This window comes from Elephantulus edwardii, unplaced genomic scaffold (assembly GCF_000299155.1).
Source record: "Elephantulus edwardii isolate Elephantulus edwardi_28Jun2011 unplaced genomic scaffold, EleEdw1.0 scaffold00216, whole genome shotgun sequence".
Taxonomy (NCBI): Eukaryota; Metazoa; Chordata; class Mammalia; order Macroscelidea; family Macroscelididae; genus Elephantulus; species Elephantulus edwardii.
In genome coordinates, this window is record NW_006399966.1 from 4,463,758 (window position 1) to 4,487,190 (window position 23,433).

Consider the following 23,433-nt stretch of genomic DNA (forward strand, 5'->3'; position numbering starts at 1 on the left):
AGGGTCAGCTATGGGTCAGCTCCGACTGCCACACTCGATCCTCTGTCCCAATGCATTTTAACTAGTGCTTCCCCCAAGCCAGGCAAGGGAAAGGATCAGCTAGTTGAACTTAAAAAAACCTGAGAAAGAAAACACAGATCTTTCCCAGGCTCTGTTTCCTTTCCCAGTTTCAGTGTAAGAGTAAGTTATTTTCATTCTTGTCATTTTAGTGTCTAATGCTTATTAATGAGGACTCATTATATAAGCTACTTAGTTCCTTAACATAATAAACATCTCCATCTCCTCATCAAATAGCACAGACATCTGTTCCTACAGACTCTCCATTCTGGACCACATTCTCAGCCTGTGGTGATACCCATTTCTGGCTCAGCTGGTTGTCAAGGTAAACAGCAGTAAGATGGCCCAGCAGCTTCGTGCCCGAGGCTCATGTGGTAGTGGAGGAGTGGGGGACAAAGGAGAAGGGTGGTTCTTGGGGAGCTTTGCTGACAGAGCAACTCCCTCCCTTCCTGTGACCTGCCACCCCAGGACTCAGGAGGAGCTGGAAGACAGCTTGGTCATGGGTTCACTGCATCATGTCAAAAACAAGCAAGCAGATATTCCGGGCTCTCTCCCGGCTCGCCTACCCGCCTGTCCGCCATGGCCGACAAGGTGATGACGCCGTGGAAGAACGTGTGATTAACGAGGAATACAAAATATGGAAAAAGAACACCCCGTTTCTTTATGATTTGGTGATGACCCACGCTCTGGAGTGGCCCAGCCTAACTGCACAGTGGCTTCCAGACGTAACCAGACCTGAAGGAAAAGATCTCAGCATTCATCGACTTGTCCTGGGAACACATACATCAGATGAACAGAACCACCTTGTGATAGCCAGTGTGCAGCTTCCTAATGATGATGCTCCGTTTGATGCCTCCCGCTATGACAGTGAGAAAGGAGAATTTGGAGGTTTTGGCTCAGTCAGTGGGAAGATTGAAATAGAAATCAAGATCAACCATGAAGGAGAAGTAAACAGGGCTCGTTATATGCCCCAGAACCCTTGTATCATTGCAACTAAGACTCCATCCAGTGATGTTCTTGTTTTTGACTACACCAAACACCCTTCTAAACCAGACCCTTCTGGAGAGTGTAACCCAGACTTACGTCTCTGTGGACATCAGAAGGAAGGCTATGGACTTTCTTGGAACCCAAATCTCAGTGGGCACTTACTTAGTGCTTCAGATGATCATACCATCTGCCTATGGGATATCAGTGCTGTTCCAAAAGAAGGAAAGGTGATAGATGCAAAGACCATCTTTACTGGACACACAGCCGTAGTTGAAGATGTTTCCTGGCATCTGCTGCATGAATCTCTGTTTGGATCAGTTGCTGATGATCAGAAACTCATGATCTGGGATACTCGCTCGAACAACACGTCAAAACCAAGCCACTCAGTTGATGCTCACAATGCTGAAGTGAACTGCCTTTCTTTCAATCCTTACAGTGAATTCATTCTTGCAACAGGATCAGCTGACAAGACTGTTGCTTTGTGGGATCTGAGAAATCTGAAACTCAAGTTGCATTCCTTTGAATCACATAAGGATGAAATATTCCAGGTTCAGTGGTCACCTCACAATGAAACTATTTTGGCTTCCAGTGGTACTGATCGTAGACTGAATGTCTGGGATTTAAGTAAAATTGGAGAGGAACAGTCCCCAGAAGATGCAGAAGATGGACCACCAGAGTTACTGTTTATTCATGGTGGTCACACTGCCAAGATATCTGATTTCTCCTGGAATCCCAATGAACCTTGGGTGATTTGTTCTGTATCAGAAGATAATATCATGCAAGTGTGGCAGATGGCAGAGAACATTTATAATGATGAAGACCCTGAAGGAAGTGTGGATCCAGAAGGACAAGGGTCCTAGATATATCTATACTTGTGATTTTAGACACCCCTCTCAACCACAAGATTGATTTTAACACTGGTTTCAAAACAAAATTGTGTTTGACTATCCCTTTATAGCATAAAAAATGCTATTAGCCCATAAGGTATTTTCTAAATGTTAACTGAGAGACTTGATTTAGCAAAGCCACAGACTTATATTTAAATTTTCTTCAGGAATTTTCTAGAAACAAACCCAGGACTAAAGTAGACAGAAAGGGGAATGAATATATGTGTGTGGTTATTTTTCTTCTTAATGCTATAATCTCAAGTTTTCAGACTCATTTAAGTAAAGGCTAGAATGGGTAAGGATTAGAGCCAAGTGAGGTTGGTGTCTGAGCCATGAAGTGTAATACTGCAGGATGTCAGTTTTATTCAGGAAATGGGAGATTTGAGACATGTAGCTTCCTACTTTAAAATCTTTACACCTGAACTTGCCATGATGCACATTTTCCTATATAGAACAGTCTCCTATTTCTTAAGCCAGAACTTTATTCTACATGTTCCTCTTTCTCATGTATTTTTGCTTGTTAGTGTATTTCTTAAACTGATTTCATATTATTTCTTTCCTTTCTGTGAAATGGTTGGTATTTTGATGTTTTTTTTAACTTGGGACCACCAAGTTGTAAAGGTATTTGTTTTTACCTGACAGTTATACCACAGGTAGACTGTCCAGTTAAGTTGAGAAGAGTGAATCAATAGCTGTTATTTGTTTAAAAAAATAAATTAATCCTGGATAAAGAGTTGCTTTTTTTTAGAAGTTAGTCCTTGATCACTAGTTTGGCACCATCTTCCTTCTGGGTGACTGTTTCACCAGCAGGCCTATTACTCTCCTTGACTAACTGTGTAAGTGCTTATAATGGAATAAATTGCTTTTCTACAGAAAAAAACAAAAACAAAAACAAGCAAGCAAACAAAACCCAACAGACCAAACCTGTTGCCATCAAATTGATTCTGACTCACAGCAACCACACAGGACAGAGAACTGTCCTCTAGGGTTTCCAAGGCTGTGATAGGAAACCCAAAAGAACAAACACATCTGTCTTGGCTGTAGTGAGGCCACAGTGCTCTTCAGCTGCAAGGATGGTGAGACTTCATCTCACAGACTCTGGACATGTTGTCAGGAGGGCCCAGTCCCCAGAAGAGGGCATGAAAAGTAAAGGGCCAATGAAAAAGAGGAAGACCCTCAAGGAGACAGATCGCCACAGTGCCTGGAGCAATGGGCTTAAGCAGAGCAGAGACTGCAAGGATGGCACAGAATCAGGCAGGGTCCATATGAGCTGGAGCCAACTTGATGGTCTATCGTGATGGGTTGTACTCGATGGCACCTAACAACAACAATCATTATGGAAGAAAACTGCCCCATCTTTCTCCAGTGGATTCAGATGCAATGAATTAAAACCACTAAACTTTCAATTAGCAGCTGAGGATTTATCTACTGCACCACCAGGGCTCCTCTCCACATTGCATCACAAATCAGCAAATGCCCAGCCATCTTCCTCTTTCAAACAAGAGCATTTTAACCTGATGCCAGACCCAGAAGACCTGAAAGAAGTTTTGCCTTTGCACGATGTCTGCGCTGGAGTGGTCTCTGGAAACCAGAGAGCTTTTGCCTAAGAGGGAATCCCTGACAGCTGCTGTTAAGAGCCGCTAAGCCGTCTTCAAGCCCAGCATCTGATGCCAAGTGAATATAAGATTTAGAGCATATTAGTCAAAGTACTTTAATCAAGTCTAGATAAATTCAAGATTAGATTAAGCTGAGATAGATAACAGTAAAGGATTAGCAAGAAAGATTATACATTGTTTCTAGGTGTTTTTATGGTTTTTAACGCTGGTGATTATATGCAGTCTTAGATTAAGTAAAATTTAAGTCTTTAAATTCTATTAAAAAGAGTCCTGATCCCACAAAGATTAATTCAACACTGTCACATCGGAGCTGACCTTCCAGCAGGTTTTTGAGGCTGTAAATGGGACTGGGAGGAGAATGCACATCTTTTTCTGGCATTACTGCTGGTGGATTCCACCTGCCAGAAAGGTGCAGCCTTTGGTCAGCAGCACGAGCCCATGTGGACTGGGGCTCCAGAGTTTCTTCATGTTGTTGCTATTAAGTGCCATCGAGTCAAACACAACTCATAAAGACCCTATGAACAAAAGACTTGAATCTGGTTCTATAACTATCTTTGTTTCTCTAAGCTGACAGAGTTTCGAGAGGCATGGTGCTTAGGAAGTGGATGCCACTCCTGCTTCCAAGTCCGTCTTAGTCTGGGAGCTCCACCTAACACTCTCACACCAGTGGCACAGTGTTCAGCATCATAGAAACCCCAAGTTACCAAAGTACAGCAAATTGATAGACCAGTGCTGTGCCACTTAGAAGAATGTTAGTCCCCAAAGGAATACTAACCAACTTTTAAATACCAAGGCCCTCTATGATGTCCTGTTGACTCTAAACTAGGGACTTCTCGCCCACAGCTCACCGTTAGCTAATTCCAGCAAATCCAAATCAGCTCACACACAATTGTGAACGAGACAAAAAACCAACCAAACAGTCCATGTCTGACCCCCAACCAACACACAACATCCCACTCTCCAGAATCCAAGCACTTCTCACATCAGCCTTCACAATGGAGACTTAGAACCCATCCAGCTTTTAAATACGAGTTTCCTCATAGCCTTGGAGTTCTGTGGAGCAGTTCTCTCTGTTCTGTAAGTCTGCTGTGGACCAGAAGCAAGCTGACAGTGAGTTTGCTACTTTTGTGAGTTGTGATCTTTTTGTGAATAGAGAAAATAAGCCTCTTAACTATCTCCAAAGCCTCGCCCTGCTATTTTCATGCTGTGTGATCCGGGGCAAGTAATTTACCTCCTCTGACCATCTTTATCAGTGAAATGAAGCAAAGGTGGTGAGATTTTGTCTCACATACTCCGGGCATGTTATCATGAGGGCCTAATCCTTGGGAAAGGACCTCAGGCTTAGACAAGGGTGAATGAAGGAGAGGAAGACGGTCAATGAGATGGATTGACCCAATGACTGCTACAATGGGCTTAAGTATGGGGGGGTGTTTATGATTGGTGGGGTGAAGGACTGGGCAGGGTTTCTAGCTGTATGTAGAGTCACTACAAGTTAGAGTCAACTAGATGGCTCCTGACAACAACAACATGAAATGAGGGTCAAGGTCTACATGAAACCTTCAACCACATGACCTGGGGGCAAATCTCAGCTCTATCATTTACTAAGGAATGTGTTGGGACAAGTTTCTTAACTTTTATATTTTTCAGCGACTGCATCTATAAAACATGCTATTACTACCTTAACAAGCTGATGCGAAGATTAAACGAATTAACCCACCTGGACAGGCTGTTACTGTGTCTGGCAGGGAGCTCATAGCACTCAACGATGGCAGCTCTGAGCAATTGTTTAGAGCACACAGCCTCGACTCACAGTTGCAGGACAAAACTCGAAACATGAAGGATATAGAACTAACCAGACTAGGCACAAGCCCCCATCACGGTGGCCAGGAAAGACTTGTCCAGGGATCCTAACTCCCTCCAGTCTCCTCTGCCTGCTGGAGATCCTAGAAGGATACGACCATCTGGGTATTTCCTTTTGCCAACCCTAGCGCCATCTTTTGGATGGGAGGGTGAATTACCGAAATGAAAATGGCCTGAGTGTTCCCTTCATAAGGAAGGACTCATCATGCCCCACAGGCCCCAAGGTCGGCTGTCCGACAGTGAGCAGCACCTGTGCCTCCCAGTCCCCTTTGGACGGTGGTGGGCCTTCTCATATTCCCACTATGGGTCAAGGGAGCTTGGGGGGTGGAATCTGTAGAGAGTTGCATTGCTAACCCAAAGCTTCTCTGCTGATCCAACCCCCGCCCCCCGCCCAGACCCTCTTCACAGAGAAAGATGGGCAATCTTCTCCCATGCCATTTACAGCCTTGGAAGTCAGCTGTGAGTTAGAAATGACTCCCTGGCAATGAGAAGAAGAAAGATGAGGACAGACTAAGCTCCCCCAACTGGAGCCAACTCTAGCCTGGAAAAGGGCTGTGGTCTGGGGAGGCGGGGACACAGATCGTCAGAGACTACTCCGCCTCCAGAGCCCCTCCTGCTTTCTGCGCCCTGTACTGGCACCTCAGGGCAGGCATCTGGGCCAGAGAGCTCTGAGCCCATGTGGGATGGCAGGAGGTCCCCTCTTCTATTTTGTCCCAGGTGCTCACAAAGAAAAGAAAATCCTGAAATGGGGTTGGAGCTGAGCAGCAGTGCCAAGAAGGACAGGGAGAAAAGCTTGGGCTGGACAGAGAATGTCTCTGGAGTTCCCTGAATTCTTGGAAAAGACCAAGGAATGGACCTGAGAGGCCTAGTAGCTTTAGACCAGGCACACTGGTCTTAGGACCTCAGCTGTAAAACTGGATCCTTGCCAAATTCTTAACCTACCCCAGGCCTTTCTCACTCCCCCTCCAGATTCACAAAGCACTTTATGTGGGTCATCCATTCAGCCTTCACAGAATCTGCAAAGCCTTTCCAGTTTACAGTGAAAAAAAACCCAGACCCTGGGCCCTCCCATCTGTCCCAGCTTCATTTCAGCTCTTAGTGTTTTATTGGCACAGGGCAGATAGAAGGGAAAGTGCCCAGAGCAAGGGGGCTGTGTATACACACACACATACACATCACACATAGACAAAACATGTCACCTACTCTCTAGGTCACCTGTTCAGGTGGGGACACCTTTCTTTCTCTCCAAACAGCAACTCAAGTACCTTATCCAGTCCTCAAAGTGTTAGCTTGTGACTCTGGAACCCTAACTATCTCCCCTCTATCCTCTACCCCTCCACCTTTGCTCCTTGGATCTGCTCTGTTCAGGGTCCCTACAGGTACTCCAAGGCAGCATTGGCTTGTGGGGTTCTCAACAAGTAATGCTGGGTTATCAGCGTGGTAGAAAGACTTCTTTCTTCTCCCGGGGTCTCCACTGACTTCTACAAACTCTTGTAAACTCCTTCATTTCATCACTGAGCACCACTTTGTCATTCTTCACTTACTCAGCACAGTCACTCCTACTCAGCTGAGAGACTCTCTGTGCTTGATGGCTCCACGTGGCAGGGACTCACACCAAACCCCCTGGCACATTGGCAGGAGAGAAAGATAAGAAAGTGGGTGGCATAGATGGAACTGGACAAAGTGCCACTTTAAAGGGCATGTGGGCAGCGGGAAGGGACATGCTGTCTGTACCAGACACCTAGGGCTCCAGAAACCCTTGAGGACCTGAGGCCAATCACAGGCACCCCAGCCAACCAGAGAGGGGCTGACCCACTGGCCAACTAGTACATACCCAGTACTCCCAAGACTTGGTTCTGAAAAAGAACTGCATTTACAAAGCATCTTCTGTGAGACTGGTACTGTGACAGCCATTCTACATCTAACCCTGACCTTGACCCTTCCCAAGGTGAAGGTTGTCATCTCCATTGCACATACGAGGAACTTAAACCTCAGAGAGGACAGGCACTTGACCGAACCTAGGATTCAATCACAATTGTCTGGTTCCAGAACTTTCCACCCCATGGGGTTATGGGAGAACAAAACAAGGAAGAATGGTATAGTGTGCTTGCTAGGCTGGAGTGGGGTGGGGTGGAATGAGAGACTGGTTCAGGGAAAGGCTCTGAGTGTCTTCCCTGCACACAGGTAATCTGACATGTGTGTGGGGCAGGCTGATAGGTGGTGGTGGAGGTGAAGGTGGAGAGGGGGTTTCAGGCTCTGTCTTGAAGTTTCAAGGACACCAAGGACGAGGACACTTGGTCCTCCTAGGAAACCTTGATCTGGTCTTGGAGGGAGGCATCTCAGTTATGAGATATAGTAAGATTAGGGTTACAGCAGCATTTCCTTGAATAGAGGTCTCCAAATTGAGGGTTCATAGATTCTGAGGGAGTGTAAGATGGTTATTTGGGGTATGGGAATAGTACATTGGCATGTGCATGTATAGTTTTGAGACATCTAATCCTTAAAATAGGGTTTTCCCCCCAATTTTTTAAAAATAATTTTAATGAGCATTTACAGAGAGTTTGGATTTCCATTAATTCATTGCTGCACTTCTCTCTCCGCCCATCCCTCCCCCCCAGTTCGCTCCTCTTTCAAAAGTAAAAGAAACGCTCCTTCCCTGGTACACAATCCCCCCACACACCTCCCACCGCCCCAAGTACATTCCACTATGCAACCTTAATTGTGGACTCCTGTGATAACCATAAGACCCTATCATACATCGCTTTTAAATTATTCACTCCCTCATCTGTTTCAGTGCAGTATACATAATTTATCCAGTTTTTCTCAGTCTTACCCCAACCCTGATATCAGTCCTATTTTACAACAGTGGCACCATGCAATATTTGTCCTTTTGCATCTGAGATAATTCACTCAGCATAATGTCCTCCAGGCTCACCCATTTTGAATAATATTGCATGAGTTCCTTGTTTTTCAATGCAGCATAGTATTCCATTGTGTGAATATACCACAGCTTCTTTATCCATTCATTTGTTGATGGGCTAAAATAGTTTTTTGATGAGTGGTTTGTAACATAATGTTGATATTTGCTTCAATAGCACAGATATAAAATCAAATATACACACATTGGAACTGTAGGATTCAAACCTTTCTTTACTGAGGGGTAATAGAAAAGTTCATAGGTGACTCGAACTGTTTACACCTGCCTGCTAGTGGAAAGATTGGTGGTTTAAATGTATCTAGTGGTACCATAGAATAAAGAGCAGGTGATACTTCTGTCAATATTGCAGCACGAAAATGCAGTGGAGTTCAGCTCTACTCTGTAGCACATGCAGTTGCCATGGGTCAGGGTACACTCCATGGAAAAAGAATTATTTAAAAATACTTAAATAACTGATAGGGAAAAGCTCTGGCTGAAAAAGGTGTGGACCAAAACACTTGCAATAGCTGTTTGGCGGCCCCTCCTGGCTAGTACCTGAAGTGCAACATCATTCAAAGGGCATGTTAAGTTGAGAAGTCAGCACCCTGGCTCTGAGTTTTATTTCTCTCCCTGCCCTGACTTTCAGAGCCCTGACTTTTCTGCTGACCCTCACTTTCAGAGCTCTTTTATACACAGTGGAAGAGGATAACCTTTATTTTGGGGGAAGTAGAGACACTACCTGCACCCTTGCGATCTCTGGGGCAGAAGCAGGGAGGGGCATGGAAGCATTACAGGCCCCACAGAAGAGGATTCCTTCTCAACCAGGGTCCAGCCCCTAACTCCCATGAGATGCATTGATGCATGAGGTGTGGACCCTCTCAAACCTTTATCTCGTCCCAGAAATTCTATTTCCCACTAGTAGCACCACTGTTCTTTTGGGGCTCCAGCATAGAATGCATTCAGCACCACTGTTATGACATTCTATACCATCACAGACAAAGCACTTTTTTTCATCTGCGTCTCCTCCCTTACACTCTACCCCAGACTGTAAGTTCCAAGATATCTGGGTATCTTGGAATCACTGAAGCCAGCAGGTGTGTGAAAGGATATAAACGACAACAAAATCCCCCGAAACCATGGCTATCAAGTCAGTTTTTAATTTGTGGCAACCCCATAGGACAAAATCAGAGGGACCCATATGGTTGTGAGATGGTAATCTTTACGGAAGCAGGCTGCCACATCTTAAACCTGAGCAGCAGTTGATGAGGTTGAATCACTGACCTTTCAGTTGGTACTCAAATGCTGACCCATTGAGTCGTTATCAAGGCTCCTTAGAACAGAATTGGAGTTCAAGAAATATTTCTCTCCAACTCTGTAATTTCATAAGGCTCTTCTTGTGAGAATCAGACAATTAATCAATTGTACAGCCTTGAACAGACCAAAGGGATGTCACTCTGCAAAGTGTGCATCAGAGAGATTCTTGTTGACAGATGGGGAAATGCAGCCTATAAGAATCATGGATTGGCCACCTCCCCAGGACTAGAATCTGCTATCCCACATTGTCTTGGGGATCCTGAAGATTTGTTGTGGATTGCTATGTGGTGAAAATTGCTAGATTGGGGAAAGTTACTAGTATTTTGGAGATATTAAAAATTCCTTCCAGTGCTCGCTTTGGCAGCACATATACTAAAATTGGAACGATACAGAGATTAGCAGGGCCCCTGCGCAAGGATGACACGCAAATTCGTGAAGCGTTCCATATTTTCGACCCTGAAATTAACCAGTCTGTAACAAAGGCTAACTCCTAACTCCTTTCACCTACAAATTTCGTCTTTGGATACAAAGCTAAGTGGATAGTCTTTTCGGAGGGACTGTTTAAAAAAAAATCCTTCCATTTGCCAACCCCATCAGAGGTAACCCTTCAAAACAGGAAGAGGAGTAAAAGAGTTTGTTCTTTTTTTTTTTATTGAGTTAGAAGGGTCTTCTGGCTGGAAAGCAGAGTTGAAAGTAGAACAGGAAACCTCTTGGGTGGGATATTTGAAGCTTGCAATTCTAGCCCTTCACCATGTGGGGTCGCTAAGTAATCTCCTGATTCAGTAGAAGCGAAGGGATGTCCTTAGGGAGTTCCGAATAGAAGGCAATGGGATAGTGAGTTGAGTGAAGGGCATCTAAGCCTTAAGGATTTTTAGCGGTTTGATCCAGTTTAGTGGCTTTTCCCTCCTCTCAACCCCTAAACTCTAGGAACTCTGGTGGCGTAGTCCTTACGGAGTCGGGTTGCTAACCCAAAGGCTGTGCCTCTTTGGCAGTTCAAATTCATCAGCGGTTTCTCGAGAGAAAGATGGTCAATCTCCTCCTGAGCAATTTACAGCTTCGGACCCTCTGCAGGGTCACCTCTGAGTTGGTTACGACTTGACCTCTTTGACTTGGTTTGACTGAACCCCTAAACCTCTGAGGTTTAGGGGCGAACAGAGTCTCCACAAGAAATCCTCTACTTAAAGGAGGGATTAGAGGTCAAACCAGTTCCGAGATTCCTAAAGCCACCAGCCATCCATTTCTGATCTAGAAGGAAGAGGCTTAACCGTGTATTTTCTAAAAGGGCAGCAGGTGGGGAGGGCGCGTGGTCAGACTCACACCAGAGTCTCCAGTATTTCTAAACGGCCAGCAGGGGGCAAGGCAAACGGGGTAGGGGTACGTAGAATTTAACCCTTTATTTACTTCTTGAAATGGCATTCTGAGGAAAGAGATAATTACTTATTTCTATATCTGTAGGCAGGAGAATGGGCTAGTGCCCTCGACCAGGTTTGAAACAAGACTGCAAATTCCTTCTGCACACTATTTCCTTTTCCTTCCTTATTAAAAGCCTGGAAGCCACGTACCTACTTGAGTCCTTAAAAGCTTCTACTCATCCTGATACCCTATGAGGGTATCTCTTATTCTAGGAGTTTCTTCTGAAGGCTCTCGATTCTCTTTCGCAATATGTACATGGGGTAGCGAGGAAAGAGGCAAACCTGAAACTGAAACGTGGGTTTACTGCAAAGAGAGAGGGCTGTTATCGAGCTGGCCCCACTAGTCGCTGATTGCTACCATCGCCCTTTTAAGGGATCCTTGGGCGCTTAGGGACTCGAGTGGGTCACGATCCCAGTCCATGTTTCTCCGACTTGAAAGAGCAGGGGTAACGCAGGCTGTGTGGTGTCACCAATCACCACCATCTCGACCAGACAGCTTCCCTCTCGGTAGTCCGCGGGGTCCCTAGCCCCCTCCTTTCGGTCCTCACTCTTTGCCGTCTCCGCCCCCTCGCGCTGAGGAGCCCTCGCCGCTTTAAGAGTCAGATTAGCGATTGACAAGCTACTGAACGCCGGGCAGCGCCGAGCCGCCTGGAGCTTGGGGCTCCCTGGGGCGCAGGTAGGCGCCCCCTCGGCTCCCCGGCCAGCTCCTCACCTCAGGACCCCCACCCTATTTTCAGCCTGGTACGGCTTTAGGGGTCCTATTCTTTGGGCCCAGCCTCTGCAGACTCCTCCTCAGGCCCGCCCCCTCTCTCTTTCTCGAACCCTCACATTTGGCCCTTTTTCTGGGGTTCAGGGAGACACCAAAACCCTGCTACCACTGATACTGTTCTCCCCCTCTGCGGTTGGGCCTTCAAAGTGACACTCGGCACAGAGTAGGGGTGAGCTGTGCGAGCCGGGTGTAGAGCGGCCTCTCCGCGCGCTGTGCGGATTCCGGGGACTTCGGAGCCCGGCATTACGTAAGAACCGCGCTGGGGGCGCTTCCGGAGGGGGGCTCGCAACAGGGGTTCCACAGAGTTCCCCCTGGCGTCCAGATCTCCTGGAAGCCAAATACTGTAGCCTTTCCTGGGAGGGGGTCCTGGGGAGGGAACACGCTGCTTCTCCCGCCTCCCAGGCTGTAGGGGTGGGTCGGGGGGCCGGGGACCGGGATTGAGACCTGGGATCTGGAGATCTGGGATGGGACTGGTGCCAGAGTAGGGGACCAGGATCGGAAAGCTGAGTCAACTGAGGAGGTGGTGGTAGTGGTGAATGAGGGCTGGGGGACATCATTCAGTGACCTCATCCTCTGGTCTCTCCACCAGCGCGCGAGCAGAGGCTTCTTTGATGGCTCGCTGCTCGCTACACGCCCCCCCCCTTCCCCCAGGTCCTAGCGCCGAGCGTGTTGGGCTGGGCTTGAGGGGCGGGGGTGAGATGATTGTAGGTCTATGCCTGCACCCCCGGGCTTTAAGGTCCCTGCTTCTCAGTTCTATCAAGCCCTCCTCACAGGCTGTAGCTCCCCAGGACGCCTTTGCCAAGACCTTCCTTTTGCACACCTCTTCGTACGTGTATTGGTGGAGGGGTGGGTGGGAGTTTGCAGGCAACCTCCCCCCTTAGGGCTGACCGCACCGCGGAGGAAGCTTTGGGGGAATGAGGATAACTTGGGAGAACGGATGCACCAGGCTTTGGGAAGTCGAGGTTCAGGTTTCCAGTGTGCCTGGGCCTGACCTTGGCACGGAGCCAGGCTGCTTTGCCTGGCACTGCGTTCTCCTGAGGGCACAACCCGGCCCCGCCTTCCCAGAGACTTGGGTGGGGGTGGGGCAGAGCGCGCTAATGCCGTGGGAACCGATTCCCCAAGGAGAAAGCCTGGGCGCGCTGGGCAGTACTTCTGGGCATAGAGATTTCATATGGTATCTTTCTACACTTCACCATCTAGGGAGGAAGGGACTTTGGAGGGCCCCAGACCCTACCGGTACCTCTGCTACGTCCCTCCCCCAGTCTCAGCTTTCTAGGAATAGAGTTCTCAGGAAAAGAGGCAGGGGGACACTGGTTGGCCCTGCGGATCCCAAGACTTTATCCCTGCCTGGGTGCCAGCCGGACAGGGTTGCCCTTCCACTTCCTGATAGCTCCTTTTTTTCATGTCCCGGGGTGGGGGCAGAACCTAGAGGAAGGTGACTCCCCACCCATTCTGTAGTTCCTGTCGCCAAGTTTAGGTGACCTGGGAAAGGAAGGAGAGCAGAGAGAAATCAGGTGGTGGTCCCCAAAGGTGAGGCACCCTTATCCTCAGGGCCAGCAGGCATTCAGTCCCAAAGTGGACACTGCCAGCTGCTTCTGAGTTTCTCTGCCTCTTCCCACCCCTGCTGTGAGCCACTGCCTCCTGTTGTCATGACAACTGGGAATTAAGAGTTTTATCCACAGCACATGCCCAGGAAGGCAAAGGGAGGGGGCATGGTACCCTCTCCCCCTAAGAATTGGGGAAACAACTTGTTTGGGGAGGCCCTGGACTGGAATTGGGACTGCAGACTCTGTGCTGGTTCTACCCTGTCTTCCTTGTTTCAGTACTGGGCTGAGAAGCGAAGAGGAGAGAAAGAGGAAGTCAGAGAGGTCTCAAAGATGCAAGATATTTTTGTCAGTGTTGCTACAGCATCAAAACTGACTTCAGTTGAGATCTAGAAGTGAATAAATTCAATGTGATTCCAACCTACAGTCTGGAGACACTGTCTATTCAGATTTTGACTCAAATTCTGGTCTTCTTCCAGGAGAGAGAGAAACAGACAGACAGACAGAGAGAGATAAAGAGAGAGACAGAGATAGACAGAGACAGAGAGACAGAGAGAAGGGCAAGCTAAAACCACTGAAAACAAGAGTTCTGAAATCAGGGGTTTTCACTATAGTTTTCATGTCCTTGGGCGTATTCATGAACTTTTCTGATCATCAATCCCCTTGTTGACTATACACATGTCTACCTTCTAGGACTTTCGGGTGATTGTTGTTCCTGGGCATCACCCTAGCCCCTCGCCTTGTTGCCTGTCCCCAGAGGAAGGACCCTAGTGGGACACCCTTCCTCACACTTTCCCCTTTGCGTTGTTCTTGCCATTCCTCACCCTTCTTTCTTCCTCTCAGGAGAGACTGTCCAAAGCCCTTGCAGAAGTCACCATGCCAGTTGCTGCCACCAACTCCGAGTCTGGTAAGAAGCTGGTGAGGGTGCTGGCTTATTCAGTGGTTTAGAGGATGCTAGTCAGTGACTTAAAGGTGAGGAGCAGCAGGCGGGCATGTTACAGCTCCCTGAGGGAATAAACAGTGTCTTAGGACAGTGGTCTCAAGGACTTCTAAGTCAATTGACGTAAGTAGTCCCTAAAGACAATGTTATACTTCCTACTTTAGTGAGTTGGGTCTTTAAAAGCTTCCAAGTGGCCTTCTAAGATACGTCTGCTAGTCTGTTTCCCTTTGAAGAATAAAAGAGTGAAGAAAGTAAAAATCCAAAGAAATAATTAATTACTCTAAAGGACTAATGGGCCATACAGCCATAGCCGAAGATCAGAACCAGATGGTGCCTGGCTACTGCTATCAGCCACGCTGATCAGGATCACAATGGTGAGTCCTGGAGAGAATTAGAGGGGAAATGAAGAGCACAAAATGTTGTTGTTCATTGCCATCGAGTTGGAACAGACTCATAGCCAACCCTCTGCTGGGTGTTCAGATGCTGTAAATTGAAAGGGAGGAGATTGTTCATCTTTCCCCTGCAGAGCAGCTGGTGGGTTTGAACTGCCTGCCTTTCGGTTGCCAGTTCCACGCCTTACTCTTTAGGCCAGCAGAGCTCAGAACAAGATATAAAATCATAAAAGACCCCAGACTTAGTGGTGTGATGGAAATAGCATATCTGAGACTATGGCCTTTAATCATCCTCCAAACCTAGAACTGAACCCACTCCTGGAGATCACCCTTTAGCCAAACAATAGTCAAGCCTACAAGGAATGTACCTCAGAACAATCAAGCCTAGGGGATCAAAAGTGCAGCATTTACCCAGAAACAGAGCTCAAAGTGCAGAAAGGGGCAGGTGAACCCAGGAAGGAAGTGATGGAGTGGACTCAGTTAAATTGAGGGAATTTGCCACCAATGCCTTAAACAAAACTTTATACCTTTTTTAATGAGAAATTAGTGTGCTCTGCAAACTTGCACCCAGACAATAAAATGTGCAGTGAAAAAAGAGACAGGCTCCACTGCCACTCTACCCACTCATCCATTCATGCAGGCAGTCCCTAAGGCTGTCTTCTTGGTGGGAGGCTCTATGCTGGAAACAGCAGGAGAGAACAGAAAGGATGAGGACTTGCACCTGTCCCAGGGTGGGGACAGTACAATGCATCTCCATGGAGAGGGAGTGTCTGGAGGTGACCTGCAGAAAGTGGTCTGGTGCTGGGCTTGAGATAGAGGGACTCCAGCAGCAGGGCCTAGGACTGAGGAGTCCAGGGGACAGTGGCCTGGGAAGGCTTGTTGGGGCAAGGAGTTGTGGATGAGTGCATGGAGGCGCAAAGTATCACTGGGAAGCCTGGGCTTGGTTCTGTAGGAGATTTTAGGATAGGGAGGAGGACCACCTGCATAAGTGAGAACAAACTGCTTTTAGCTTCTCTGAGTTTGCACTTTTTGGAAAAGGGATAAAAATGTAAATAGGTGGATTTGAGCAAAGGCTGCAGCAGCCGGTTAGGCGTATTCACAATGATCATGTTGCTTCTGCCACCAAATTGTTGTTATGCCATCTGTGCCTTGAGTCAGTCATTTTCCTTACAAGACTAGGTTTCCCCATCTGTGAGATGAGGTGACAGGATGAGATCAGCATTCCTACTTTTTATTGGTCCTGAATCTTTTGAGAATCTGAAGATAGCAATAGATTCTCATCATAAGCAAGTGATTCCAGGTATAAAATCTGCATTTGACTTTAGGGGAGCACAGGGACCCCTTTAGCGCATTTAGGGACCCACACAGTTTCAGCTCACTGTGCTGGAGGCTCTTTAATGGGCCTGCCAGTGTAGTCTGCTAAAGCTTTTTTGATTTCTCTGAATGTCTCAATGCTTCCCTCCTCCAAGTCCCTGCCTTTGTCTTTGGCCCTGCTGCTGCCCCTGCAAGATGTCCACTGGTTAGAATAGAAGCCTGTCTGCTTCTCTGAGAAACTGAACCAGGAAATGAAGGTGCTGTGAGTCACATACTTGTCTCCCAGAAAAGATCTCTCCTTCATGCAGTGGAGGGACTTTGCCTATGTCTCCCAGCTCCTGAAACCATAGAGAACTCAGAGCGTCTAAGTCCTGTTCAGCACACTGGGCGCCCAGCCTCTCTCCCTGATCCAGCCTGCCTGGGCCCCACTGTAAGCTGCTTAGGGGTTAATTAAACCCATCTCTCAGCCTGAGATTAAAGGCCCCTCAATCCTAAACCCATTAATGATGCCTCCAGGGATGTATAAGGAGCTCTGGTTGTGCAGTGGTTAAAATGCTCAGCTGTTAACCAGAAGGTCAGTGGTTCTCACATACAAGTCCCCCTGTAGGAGAAAAACGTGGCAGTTGCCTGTGTCGTGATTCACAGCCTTGGAAACCCTTTGGGGCAGGTCTACTCTGTCCTAGAATCACTTGGAATTGGAATCAACTTGGTGGCTGTGGGTTTGAGGTTTAGGCAGGGACGTTGAGGAAGGAGTAAATCTAGTCATACAGTTCCTTGTTACAGGCCAATTGACAGCAGCTCACTATGGGAGCATGGGTGTGGGACTGCCTCCCCAAAGAAAGAGCTTCTGGGGCCCTGGCTTCTCTGCGTGCTGTGCTATGGTTGTTTCTGGCTTCCCATGTCAGCACAGGACTGTTCAATGCTCTTCTCCCTTCAGACAGCTCAGCCCCTCACCTGGGTTGGCTTGGCTCCTATCCCAAAAGTATAGTTGGGCTCTATCCCTTGTCATATGGTGGTCATTGACAGGAGGAAAGAAGAACTCAGAACAGATGTCAGAAGAAACTCTCAAACTTGCTCTTAATCATAGAGTAGTGAAAGTGAGCAGAAGAAATGACGGTGTGAAAGAGCTGAGCAGATTTCAAAGGGTGGCTTGAGAAGACAGAGTAAGAATTACAATGAATCTTACCTGCAATTAGAAAACCATGATGGAAGAACATGTTTGGCATTTCTCAAGCTGAAAGAATTGAAGAAAAAACAAATTCAAGCCTCAAGATGCAGTAGTGAAGGATTCTATGGGCAAGATATTAAACGATACAGAAAGCGTCAAAAGAAGATGGAAGGAATACAGAGTCATTGTACCAAAAAGAATCGATCAGTGTTCCACCATTTCAGGACTAGCATATAATTATGAGCCAATAATATTGAAAGAAGTACAAACTATACTGAAGGCATCAGCACAAAACAAGGATGCAGTAATTGATGGAATGCCAATTAAAATGTTCCAGTAAATGGAGGCCACCCTGGAAGTGCTCACTTGTCTATGCTGAGAAATTTGGAAGACAGCTACCTAGCTAACTGACTGGAAGAGATTCATACTTGTATCTATTCCAAAGAAAAAGGATTCAACAGAATGTAGACATTATTGAACAATATCATGAATATCATATGCAAGTAAAATTTTGCTGATGGCAATTAAAAAAACAATTACAAAAGTACATCAACAGAGAACTGCCAGAAATTCAAGCTGGAATCATGGAATGAGGAACCTCATTGCTGACATCTGATGGATCTTGGCAGAAAGCAGAGACTATTAAAAAGATGTTTACCTGCATATTATTGACTATACAAATGCATATGATTGTGTGAATCATAACCAATTATGGTAACTTCACAGAGAATGGCAATACCAGAACACTTAATTGTGCTAGAAAGTGCAGTTTCTTGCCACTTGACCACATATGAGTTAGAATTAACTCAGCACCTAACAAGTACAACACACTACCCCCAGGAGTGATGAAGGAACAGCCAGGCTCTTTCACTCTCTCCCTTTTTTCTTCTTGAAAAGCCTCACCTCAGGTTAGGGTGAGGGCAACCCTCCCTAGGGTTCTTGCTCTCACTTCCCTAAGGATCAAATTGGCCATTGGCATTTTGGAAGGAGGGATATGGTGTGGGTAGTCAGCATGGCTGTGCCTTTTTATTGACCGATTCTTGCAGAGACAGGTGGAGGGCCTTTTCTCTGAGGGTTGGGAGTGGTTTGGGAAGTGTAGATGAAGGCACGAGATGAGCCTTTAGAAATACTGCCCCTAATTCCCTCACTGCGGTAATGGTGATAGGCATGTCAGAGACAATAAGATTGGCAAGGAATAGAGCAGAGTTTAGGGCTGTTGTACATAGGGTCACTATAACTTTGCAAGTGACTTGACGGCACATAACAACAACATTGTCTTCTGATCTGAAGCTTTGGCTCTCCTTTGCTTTCAACAGACCCCATTCTTTGAACTAAGGCTAGGATTCAGGGTTACTTTCTTCAGGTGGAGCTATCCCTTTAAATCTCTCTCACATCCCTGGGTTAATGTCCTGGTGTGTAATACTGCCTGCTGCCATGGCAACTAGGGGTGCTTTGTGACCTGGTGCCATTCCTTAGGGAATGGTTGGCTGATGGCAGCAGAAGTACCCTAGTGGTGGCTCTATCGGTACAAGGGCTCAGAGGAAGAGGGGGGCTTTGGATTGCTGAGGTGTGGGGCTAGAGGAGCTTGGGGAACCCTGCCCTGCCCATAAAGGGGCCCACATCCCCTGGCTGGCCAGAGAAGGGAGGGATTAGGAGGCTGGAAGTATTTGCCTAATGCCACAGTGAGCACTGCCTCCTGGTGGAGGATGAAGACTCAGTCTTAGGAGCTTCCCTTGGCGTTTGGTGGGAAGCTGAGGGGAGCTCGTTCTAAAGGCTACAGAGCCTGTAGGAGGTACCAGGACTGCGACCTGAGGATAGAGGGCAAGGGGAGGAGGGAACATGGGGTATATTGGACTAGGAACTTCCAGAAAAGATGAGGGCGATCAAATCCCTTCTCCAGCCTGAGTTTTCTGTGTCTGGGTTTTGAGGGGAGGTCTCTGGGCACGTACCAGTCAGCCCCTCCTCCCCACCCCCACTAGTACTAAAACGAGGGGATCTGGCCCCACGTAGGATGAGTACCCGTTCCACGTTCCACCGCCCCCTTACCCTCTGTACCGCCTCCCCACCCGTCAGCTCTAGTAGGAGCTCTGGCCAATCAGTGAGGCAGGAAGGGTGGCTAAGCTTTGCTATTGGCTGATTGAGCCAGAGCTCTCCCTGAGTCCCTCCTTCTCCATCACTGGCCCCCTCTGGCTGGGAAGGCGGCAGACAGTGGCGTGGTGGCTGGCGGTGACAGTGGTAGTGGTGGTGGCGGCTACTCTGCGAACCTCGGAGTGGAATGTGGGGGGTAGCCATGGCAGGCAGCCCAGGGAGCCCGAGTAGCGGGGCATCCTTGGAGGGAATATCCCTGGGCTCCTCTGAGGAAGCTGAACTCCGGAGGGAAGGTAGGGAAAAGCCAGGGTGGGGAAGCTGGAGGGATGCTGGGTTTGGGGCATCTTGAGAGGGGGCATTGAGTGGCCCCTCGCATGTGAAGGGCCTGAGTGGAGCAAGGACAGCTGGCCTGGGCAGAGGGTACAGACTCTGGTTAGTAGTCTTCCTCCTATGACTTAACCAATTTGGGGTCTGTGTGAAAATCATTGAGGAGGTGAATCTCAGGAAATCCTTTCGGAATGGACAGAGTTCCCATTCTGGCCTCTTTCAGAGCCCACTAAGGGCCTCGCAGGTCCCTGACCAGTATCGAACCCAGGGCTGGGTGATGGTGATGGAGGTGGGGGGCTTGGACATTGTCTCTGGAGAAGGTGGGGAGGGGGAGAGGGAAGTGGATCTAGCAAACCCCCCCACCTCTGTCAGCTCCACTGTTAGTGTCCCCTCCTCCCCATCCCAGTTCCTTACCCGGAAGAAAGGAAAAGTGACAAACGCCTTAAGAGGTGCCAGGGACTATATCCACCCCCTTCCTTCTTGACATGGGTGCTGTTATGTAGATGTGGGCGTGGGTGGCAGGGTGGCAGGGTAATGATACCCCATGCCCATCTCTGCCCCCAGCTGGGCATGCTCTGCTTCTTCCTCCCTTCTCCCAGACTCTGGCTCAGCCTGGAGCACCCCCATCTCTGTCAGTGCAGCCCCACCTCAGGTCTTGGTGGCCCCACTTCAGGTGCTGCTGGGCCCTAGGCAGAGGGTTAGCTGATCTCTGGGCTGTTGGGCTGATTTGGCCTGATTTCTACCCTGAGATGTCCACAGTCACCCCAGACCCCAGGTCCAAGTAATGTTTAGGACCTCAACTTTGGCTTCTGATCACCCCTGTTAACTTCTCAGTGGTTATTGATTATTCGCTGTCAGTGCTGGAGGGTCTGCGCACACTCATCTAGTCCATTCCACTCATTTTCTAGGAGGTCAGTCAGGGACTGTGATTTGAGCACAGTTACCCTGAGTTGGTGGTGGCCCTGGATGCTGTGCAGGCCTTGGCCTCCCCTTTGCTTCTGCTTACCTCCGGGCCTGCACTCAGGAACGTGCTCTAAGCTCTCTCTCAGCCCGGGTGGCTGAGACCCCAACTGCAACTCACCTCGATGCTGAGTGAGGAGCTGCCAGTTCTGCTCTGGGCAAAACCTGCAACTTGACACCTCCTTTTCCTTTTCCCCTCCCCCATCTCAGAGTCCACTTCCTGCTTGCCAGGAGCCTCCTACCTGCCCTGGCTGGCATTACCTCAGGCTGGCAGGGAGGGAGGGAAGTGCTGCTGAGAGGTGCTGTTTTCTTCTGGGGTGAAAGACAGGGGCTGGGCATGTGGCGTGTTTAGGTCTTCTGCCTCCTGTACCCAGCTACTACCTGTGTGTCTCACTGCCTACCCCTTCCCCTCAGCCATGCAGCAAGTCCTGGACAACCTGGGATCCCTCCCCAATGCCACAGGGGCTGCGGAGCTGGACCTGATCTTTCTTCGAGGCATTATGGAAAGTCCCATAGTAAGATCTCTGGCCAAGGTACAGTGCTGCCAGGAGGAAGGCGCATTGGGCTGGGGAGGTGCAGTGGGGAGGCGGGGTATGGTGGCAGCTACAGGGAACTCTAGGACTGGGGCAGGTGGCAAGGAGGAAGACTGTGTGTGCGCGCTCATGTGCTCATGCGTGTGTATGTATCACTGAACGTTCACACCCAGGTGGGGAATCTGAGGGACTTCAAGGAGGGGAGGCTGTTCTCCCACCTGGGCTGGTGAGACGTGTGGACTTGTGGATGGGAATTTGGTGGTGCCCCAGCTTGTGGAGAATGTGATTGATGAGGGGTAAACATGGTTGCCCATTGGAATCTCCAGAATTCCTCCTGCCTTCGGGCCCCTTGTGCACGTGGCAGTGGCATTGAGTGCGTTCACAGTGCTGTATAACTAACAATGTTATCTATTTCTAAAGTTTTCTATCACCCTAACACTCTATATTTGGGAGCTCTAGTGGTCTAGGCACAAGGAATCGCACTGTTAACCCATAGAACTCACCCCTTTCAGTTTGAATCCACAAGCTGCTCCTCAAGAGAAAGATGGGACATCTCCTCCCTTTCTGTTTATAGGCTTAGAAATCGCCTGGAGGGTCAGCTATGAGCTGGTTTCAACTCAACAACGCTAAGTTGAGAACACTCCATACTGACTGAGCAATAATTCTTCTTTCCCTGCCTCCAGCCCCTGAGAACATCTAATTTACTGTTTTCTGTGAATTTGCCTATTCGAGATTCCCCCTCTCTCCCCGCCCCCTATGTAAGTGGGCTCTCACAATATTCGTCCCTTTGTGTCTGGCTTCTTTCACTTAGTGTGATAGTTCAGGGTTCACCTATGTTGTAGCATGTATCAGACCTTTGTGTGGTTATATAGGCATAAGGGAGCTCTGGCAAGAAGCTGCACTGCAGTGCCGGAGGCAGGCAGTTCGAGGCCTCCAGATGCTCTGCAGAAGGATGGGCAATCTCCTCCTGTGAGATTAAGTGCCTTTGAAAACCCACTGGAGGGTCAGCTATAGGTCAGTTCAGACTCTGTGGTACACAACAACAATAACAACAACAACATATAGGCATAACTCAGAGATATGGCAAGCTCGCTTCCAGGGCACTGTAATAAAGTAAGGATTGCAATATAAAACTAGACACAGGGAATTTGTTTCCTGGTGCATATAAAAGTTATGCCCATGTTGTAGTATAATCTATTAAATAGGCAATAAACTTATCGCCATCACCCTGGAAATGATTCCTCACTGAGCCTCTGGTGGGATTTTGAGAGACTGTAAATCACTCGGGAGGAGATAGCCCACATTTCTCCCTCGATGCTGCTGAAGGATGGGGTTAGCACTGCAACTCTGCCCTACAGACCAGTCCACCAGAGCTCCCTAATTTGTGGCAAAGTCTGAATGTTGTGAGAATTACTGAAATGGGACCCAGGGACATATGAGCGCTGGATGTTGGGAAAACGTGCTGCTAGACTTAACACAAAGTTGACACAAACCTTCAATTTGTTAAAAATATATTATCTGTGAAGTTCAATAGAACAAAAAACCCAATAACATTATGTGTTATTGTGTGACATTTTGTTTACCGACTCACTTTGATGGGCTGTTGTCACCTTTTGGCCACTGTGAATACTTCTGCAGTGACCAGATACAAGTATCTGTTTTGGTCCTGTTTTCAACTCCTTTGGTGCTAGTATTACTGAGTAGGAGAATTGCTGGGTTATGATTATTCTCTGTTTTAAGAAATCACCAAACGGCTTCTATAGCCATCATGTCTTTTCACATGCCCACCAGCATTACAGCATGAGGTTCTAATTTTCCTACATCCTTGCCAACACTTTTTTTTTTTTTCGTTTTGGTCAATCGCCTTCCTAGTGGGTGTGGAGTGGTATCGCATGCTTTTGATTTGCATTTCCCTAATTACTAATAAAATTGAGCATCTTTTCATGTCCTTGTGGGCCATCTGTTTATCTCATTTACAGTCCTTTGCCCATTTTTAAATTGGATTGTTTTTTGTCGTCTTGTTGAATTGAAGCTCTTTTTTTTTTAAGTTACCTGCCATGCATCAGACGAGAGAGAAAGATTCACTAAAACGACAGAGCCAGATAAGCTAGAGTGGGTGCCAAATCCAGCCCAGCGTAGGCAGAGAGAGCTTCCTGGGGCATGGATGGAGAGGGTGGTGGCAGTGGAGAGGGCATTGCGGGCCACAGGAAGAGTCTGAGCAGAAGCACCAAGGTGAGAAACATCCAGGTGTGATGGGACTGGAAGTGTCCTGTGTGAGGCTGGACAGTGCCAGGTGCGAGACAGGAGTGGGGGCTGTGGGGACGTCTCAGGTCGGGTCATAGGAGGCT

General features: G+C 48.0%; 1 protein-coding gene and 1 pseudogene across 2 annotated transcripts in view; both read left to right on the forward strand.

The window, feature by feature from the left end:
• The first annotated feature begins 656 nt into the window (after positions 1 to 656).
• LOC102843486 lies at positions 657 to 1,904 on the forward strand (annotated as a pseudogene).
• A 9,704-nt stretch (positions 1,905 to 11,608) lies between these two features.
• MPP2 (membrane protein, palmitoylated 2 (MAGUK p55 subfamily member 2)) overlaps positions 11,609 to 23,433 on the forward strand; it is a 35,306-nt gene continuing 23,481 nt past the window's right edge. The window contains exons 1-3 of one of the 2 annotated variants that reach the window (XM_006897855.1): positions 11,609 to 11,726; positions 14,207 to 14,270; positions 20,967 to 21,085. In XM_006897855.1, coding sequence (XP_006897917.1) covers positions 14,240 to 14,270; positions 20,967 to 21,085 — 150 coding nt within the window. In that variant the 5' untranslated portion in view covers positions 11,609 to 11,726; positions 14,207 to 14,239. Of the gene's footprint in view, positions 11,727 to 14,206; positions 14,271 to 19,467; positions 19,559 to 20,966; positions 21,086 to 23,433 lie in introns of those variants that run through there. The other variant, XM_006897854.1, reaches the window with a different exon arrangement.